Below are 7,393 nucleotides of genomic sequence, written 5' to 3'. Positions count from 1 at the left end.
GCTGTCTGCTGCTGCTAAGTCACTTCAGTCGTATCCGACTCTGTGCGACCCCATAGACGGCAGCCCACCAGGCTCCCCCGTCCCTGGGATTCTCCAGGCAAGAACACTGGAGTGGGTTGCCATTTCCTTCTCCAATGCGTGAAAGTGAAAAGTGAAAGTGAAGTCACTCAGTCGTGTCCGACCCTCAGCGACCCCATGGACTGCAGCCTTCCAGGCTCCTCCATGGGATTTTCCAGGCAAGGGTACTGGACTGGGGTGCCATTGCCTTCTCCGCCCTTCCTGTCTAGGTTGTTACATAACACTGAGCCAACTTCCCTGTGCTATACAGTAGGACCTTGCTGGTTATCCATGTTAAACACAGCAGTGTGTACATGTCTATCCCAAACTCCCTAACTATCCCTTGCCCCCATCCTTCCCCCCAAGAACCATAAGTTCGTTCTCTCACAGACTTATTTTAATAGCTCTATGGTGGGTAGTGTTCTTGCTGTGTCATCAATAAATAAAGTGATGACAGATTATTTTATTTCCTAAGATCTTTCTGACCTCATTATTATTCTGAGTAATTCTACAGGACAATAGTTTTCAGAAGTATACTATTACATCATCTACAAAAATTCTATTTTTCATTCCTCCTAGCCTATGATGATACTGATAGGGTTTTTTGTTGCTATCAAAGAGCTTCTGCAAACATTTAAGAGAGTAAGTGCAAAATCACTATTAGGAAAAACCTTATATTTCAGAGTCGGAGACAAATTGGGAAAAGAGCCATAAATAAAGTTCACTTACTTTTTAAAGACGACAAACCACTTGTTCCACCAAAAAGAGAGCGGGTGGCAGAGCTGCCTGATCCCCCTGGAGGTGGGACCAGCATCACCAAGTATGTACCACAGGTATAAATGGGTGTCTTCCGAAGCATTTTTAGAGGAAGTCCACAGCTAGTATTTGCTGGTAAAAGGAATGAAAATGGTGAGTAACAACAGTTGACACACAGATTAACCTGATTACCAAACCAGAGTATGACAAGGGGGCCCCAAATTCTAGCAAGGATATACTAAGATTCAGAAAATAGAGCAAAAAATACTAAGCTAAGGCAAAAATAATGATCTTCTAGCTCCACAGCCTGGCCCCAAGCCCCCTGGTTCTATGATCTGAACATTTCTCAAAGGTGTTCCCAGTATTCAATATGCCCTTATGGCTCTAAAAAATCTTTCAAAGGAATGAATCCTCACATGGACTAAATCTCAAAATAAAAGAAGAATCCTACTGTTTATATTTCCCCCTAGGAAACTGTCCTCCAGTAGAGATCTTTTCATTTTATATAGAACAAATTCTTAATAGGCTTGTGATATTTCATTCATTATAAACAGCTTTAAACATGGAATCAGCCAGAAATTTCAACCCATAACCAGTTAATAAAAGCTTTCACAGTATCTATCACAAAATAATTTTATGCCTGCAGGATTTACAACCGATGATGCACTTTATTTCTTTTTTTTTTTTAGGATCAGTGACATAAACTATCATTAAGAAAATAATTATTGTTTATAATTAAAAGGTATAAAATGTACTTTAATTTCCCTTACTCACTGGCAGATATGAAAACGTAGGGTGAACTGAAGTATTAGTCTAGTGAGGATTGATGACGGCAGCAGAAAGTCAATCAGAGTGTTTTACCTAGGAAGCTGTCAGGGTATAAAATATAACTGCCTACATAGATATAAAATTATCTTTAGATGGTTTAGATTAGAAAAGTGAGACAAGCGAAATCTAATCTGTCATTGCTTTGAATGCTTGTGGTTCTAAATTCCATTTTTTAAAACTTCAAGCCTCCAATAAATATATTCTTCATTTAGGACATAAATCCAGTAGCATAAATTTCCATAAGTAAGAAACCCTAAAAAGCTAGCAACTTTGTGAGCATAACATTTTCACTGAGATTTTTTTTAATAGACATATCTTATTAACATAGTAAGAGGTATTAGTTTACCACAGAATAAAAAATCCTAGACCTTCTGAATGTTGAATAATTGTCAAAAATTCACTTAGCCTATTACTGATGAATTTTTATGTAACATCATGTTTAAATAAATACATCAAGAATGTGCATAAAAGTACAATGATTGAGATCACATATTTAGAATACAAGTAATAGTTTCAGAGGAACTAAATATACCTCGCCTACTGAGTCCTCTTTTTGATATCACTCATATTTTCTTAGGTAACAAACATTCCTTTAGCATTTCTATTGTGCAGGTAGGATTCAATTTTCTTCCAAGGGACAAACCCAGATCAAGCCTTCAGCTTATCAAGAAAACATTTATTTAGGTAATAAGGACTGCTCTCTACAAAGTATTGCCTATAACTCAAATTATCCACAGACCCAAGTTATAATAACTATTAGTAAATTTCTAACTTGTATTTGATATAATAGAGATCTGTAGAAGTAAAATATTATCCTTAAATTCTAATATGGACTAATAAATATTTAAAATTTTATAGTCTCACAAAGAATTAATCACAAATATTTTTTCTGAACATTTCAATATATAAAAGGATGAAAACATAAAATTGCATTAAATTCATTAAACATATATTTATTCAGATCATTTTTCTCTACATGGCATCTTTTTCTAGCCTTATCTTTTACTACAGGTCATGATTTGTTATAAATTCATGTAGTTGATATGTAATATGAAAACTCTCCAAGAATAATGGTTCTTGACTTTTGGGGGTGGTCATAAGTGACCGTGAAACTCTGATGAAAATTATGATGATACACATACTATGTTATTTAAAACTTTGGGAAAGGATGCTTATGAAACACTGAATTTTTACCCTAGTTAAGGATTCCTGCTTTAAAAGTACAGAACAGTGTGTTTAGAAGGCTACCTTTTACTGAGAAAAGAAGAACAATAAAAATACATAAATTTATCTTTACATTAATTTCTCTTTGCATAAAAAAAAAAACAAACAACTCTGCCAGGATAAATAGAAACTAATAAATAGAGCTACCTATACGGGGCAGGGTGGGGCAAATAACAGAATACACCAGGATACTGGAGTAAGATTTTTCTGCATGTACCATTTATATTGTTTTCACTTTCAAACTCTGTAAACACATTATCTATTTCAAAATATTACAGTGCAAACACTAAATGCCAAAGTCCAGAAAAATCAGTCTCTGTTGTAGAGGGTTTGCCTTTTATTTGCTTGGTCGAGAATATGTTTAGTGAAAGTGGAAGTGTTAGTTGCTCAGTCCTGCCTGACTCTTTGCAACCCCATGGATTATAGCCTGACAGGCTCCTCTGTCCATGGAACTCTCCAGGCAAGAAAACTGGAGTGGGCAGCCATTCTCTTCTCCAGGGTATCTTCTTGACCTGGGAATGAACCCAGGTCTCCTGCACTGCAAGCAGATTCTTTACCCATCCCAGCCATCATGGAAACCCATATTTAGTGAAGATGATGTTAAATGTGAATTTTTTACATTCATGAAGCATATACTAAACATGAAAATAATTTATACTAACAGTAATGACAAAGTATTTACAATTAAGGAGAGAGCTGTGTTGAATTCTTACAGATTCTTGCTAATTCATGTTCACAGCCAACAGTATGTGTTAGCTTGGAATAAAAAAAAAAAGAACAATGACTGGAAGGACACAAAAAGGTGAACTATGTAAAGCAAACTGCTTTGTAAGTCTGTAAGAGCTCAATAACAAGTACTGCCTGAATTCCACAGGCAGCATGCACTAACCACAAGCTGAATGCATCAAGCCATGAAAAGGCATGGAGGAACTGTAAAGGCATATATTATTAAGCGAAAGAAGCCTATATGAAAAGGCTATATTCTGTATAAATCTGATTATATGATATTCTGTAAAAGGCAAAACTATGAAGACAATAAAAGATCAGTGGTGGCCAGGGTTTTTGGGGTGGGGAAGGATGAATAGGTAGAGTGCAAAGGACTTTTAAGGCTATACAACTACTCTATGTGATACAATAATGATGCACACAGGTCATTATGCATTTTTCCAAACCCATAGAATGTACACCACCACCAAGAGTGAACCCTAAGGTGAACTGTGGACTCTGGGTGATTATTATGTGTCTTGGTGGGTTCATTGATTGTGACAAGTGCACCACGCTGGTGGGGGATGCTGATAATAAGGGGGGCTGTGCACATGTAGGGGTGGGAGGTATACAAAAAATCTGTACCTTCAATTTTGCTGCAAACCTAAAACTGCTCTAAGATAATACTCTCAAAACATGCATAGAGCTGAATGAAGCTGTACAAGGTAAACATGAGATAAGCGAAGGGCAGCCGACCTGCTTGGTCCTCTTTCAGGGTGTTGGAGATGGTGGAGCCGGTGAGGGCAGCCAGTGTTGCGGACGGCGAGGCTCGGTAACGGGACAGTCTGCTCAGGAGCATCTCATTAATGCTTTTTGCAGACTCGCCCTCTTTTCTCATTAGAATTGTCCGTTCCTGAAGCGGGTTGGCTACGAATATACCATTTTCCACCTAATATTTAAAGAAAAAGAAGGTCTTAAATGGAACCTGTTTCCATTCAGTGAGCAAACTTCTCCTTCAGAAGTGTATTATTGTCACCTGGTTACTCAAAAGCATTTCCCAAAATTGTACCTGAGTAGGTGTACACCTCAAAACCTAATTGCTCTACAGAAGCTGAGAACAAAAGGGAAGCTATGAGATGTTTGAGAGCTTTCATTTTTAATAGTCCAGATTCTTAAAAGTAATGAGCCAAGTTTAATAGGTTCTACGAGGGTTGTTGATGAAAATTCCTCATACTGAATTCCACAGGCAGCTCTCACTAATTACAAGCTTCTGACAGGTACAAGTAAGATGAGAGGAAAACAAATCAATCAGGTCTTGATTTACTATTAAGTACAGCCATGAGGATTATATCTTCTTGAAATATAATTAGTGGCTAAAATCCAAACTCTGTAATAACAGCAGTCAACATTAGCCCCAGCTGCTCGGGGATTGGCAGAGCAACAGTAGAGAAAGGCAGACTCTGTCTGCTAAAAATATATGCCAGCTTCAACTGGATCCTTGCTGGTACTTGGCAGTTCTTCCTTCATCGTTTGATTATAACCCAGCAAAAGCTCTGGGGCGGTGATTCCAAAGTTCTTCCACCAAATTTTGAGTATGGCTTTAAGCAGACCACCTGCCTTTTATTATTACTGAAAAGATCCAGACCACTTACTATAAGCTGCTCCCACTTGTCTTTCTTCCCACTCAAGAATCTTGGTGTTCAGCCTCATTTATTCTTTTCCTCTTAATTCAGAGGAAGAAGCATTTCCGCCTCCTCTCTAACTGCCCCCTCAATTATCTCCCATCTGCCCCCTTCACCCTCACAGTCTCCCTCTCTGATGTCCTTCTTTTTGGTTTCAAATATTCACAGGTCTCCGAGATCTTAAAGAAAACATTGGCGGCCCATTGCAATACCATCCCTCTTCTCAACTTCCATTCACTGTCAGATGTCTCAGATATACCTAAAGCAGCCTCTTCATCCACTGCCCGCTCCAGACCAGACTTCTGGGTCTGGCTGGAGTCTCAGAAACTGGTGCCATGAGTGAAGAGAGGCAGAAATAGAGATAAGAAAGAACAGGAGTGCAAAGTAGACAGGCTTCCAGAAGCAAACAAAAAGCAGTGAAGGAGTCCAAAGTGAAAAGTTGGTAACAGAGAAGAGGCTAGAGAAAGCAAACTGAGGAGCACAGCCAGGCAAGGTTCCCAGAGGTGGATGGATCTGGTGGGGGAGGCTTTTACGAGACATTCACGAAAGATAAGCAAAAGGTTTCTTAGAGTTTGAAAATGCTGTTTCTATTTCCTCACCTCTGCCTCTTAACGCTTTACAGCTACTTAACTCAGTTCCCTCAAACAAGTGAACATTCTTGATGGTCAAGAGGAACCTAAAACCAAAATCATCAAGCTTTTCCTTGTCTTCTGTGTAGGCTGTGCCATGGTTGCCAGAAACCTTGGCGTTGTCCTGCCTCAGTCTCAGCGGTAGAATACAATCCTGGTTTGTTTCTTTTCAACATGAACATGTACCTATGTGTAAGGGACTCTTCTAATGAGCAAAGTCAACAGTTCCTGCCCTCTGTGTGTTCCTCTTATCTGCTGGTTCCCATCTCCACTTACTTAAATGGGAGTCTGCTTAGGATTAGACCCCACCTCTGGTTCACACCATTCAGGTATGACCTAAATCAAATCCCTTATGATTATACAGTGGAAGTGAGAAATAGATTTAAGGGACTAGATCTGATAGATAGAGTGCCTGATGAACTATGACACTGTACAGGAGACAGGGATCAAGATCATCTCCATGGAAAAGAAATGCAAAAAAGCAAAATGGCTGTCTGAGGAGGCTTTACAAATAGCTGTGAAAAGAAGAGAAGTGAAAAGCAAGGGAGAAAAGGAAAGATATAAACAGCTGAATGCAGAGTTCCAAAGAATAGCAAGAAGAGATAAGAAAGCCTTCCTCAGAGATCAATGCAAAGAAATACAGGAAAACAATAGAATGGGAAAGACTAGAGGTCTCTTCAAGAAAATTAGAGGTACCAAGGGAACATTTCATGCAAAGATGGGCTCGATAAAGGACAGAAATGGTATGGACCTCACAGAAGCAGAAGATATTAAGAAGAGGTGGCAAGAATACACAGAAGAACTGTACAAAAAAGATCTTCATGACCCAGATAATCACGATGGTGTGATCACTGACCTAGAGCCAGACATCCTGGAATGTGAAGTCAAGTGGGCCTTAGGAAGCATCACTACATACAAAGCTAGTGGAGGTGATGGAATTCCAGTTGAGCTATTTCAAATCCTAAAAGATGATGCTGTGAAAGTGCTGCACTCAATATGCCAGCAAATTTGGAAAACTCAGCAGTGGCCACAGGACTGGAAAAGGTCAGTTTTCATTCCAATCCCAAACAAAGGCAATGTCAAAGAATGCTCAAACTACCACACAATTGCACTCATCTCACACACTAGTAAAGTAATGCTCAAAATTCTCCAAGCCAGGCTTCAGCAATACGTGAACTGTGAACTTCCGGATGTTCAAACTGGTTTCAGAAAAGGCAGAGGAACCAGACATCAAATTGCCAACATCTGCTGGATTATCGAAAAAGCAAGAGAGTTCCAGAAAAACATCTATTTCTGCTTTACTGACTACGCCAAAGCCTTTGACTGTGTGGATCACAATAAACTGCGGAAAATTCTGAAAGAGATGGGAATACCAGACCACCTGACCTGCCTCTTGAGAAACCTGTATACAGGTCAGGAAGCAACAGTTCGAACTGGACATGGAACAACAGACTGGTTCCAAATAGGAAGAGGAGTACGTCAAGGCTGTATATTGTCACCATGCTTATTTAA

The 7,393-nt window shown here is 39.1% G+C and overlaps 1 protein-coding gene across 1 annotated transcript in view; it reads right to left on the bottom strand.

The window, feature by feature from the left end:
* The window catches only part of HECTD4 (HECT domain containing E3 ubiquitin protein ligase 4), a 117,764-nt gene that overhangs the window by 89,543 nt on the left and 20,828 nt on the right, over positions 1-7,393 (bottom strand). Inside the window, exons 7-8 of the mRNA XM_010828596.1 lie at positions 4,327-4,519; positions 787-945 (exon numbers count right to left, since the gene is read on the bottom strand). Of these exons, the coding sequence (XP_010826898.1) occupies positions 787-945; positions 4,327-4,519 (352 nt within the window). The remainder of the gene's footprint in view (positions 1-786; positions 946-4,326; positions 4,520-7,393) is intronic.

This window comes from Bison bison, unplaced genomic scaffold (assembly GCF_000754665.1).
Source record: "Bison bison bison isolate TAMUID 2011002044 unplaced genomic scaffold, Bison_UMD1.0 scf7180017864495, whole genome shotgun sequence".
In the NCBI taxonomy this organism is placed as follows: Eukaryota; Metazoa; Chordata; class Mammalia; order Artiodactyla; family Bovidae; genus Bison; species Bison bison.
Note: the sequence above shows the minus strand (reverse complement) of the source record. Positions and strands in the feature narration are given on the sequence as shown.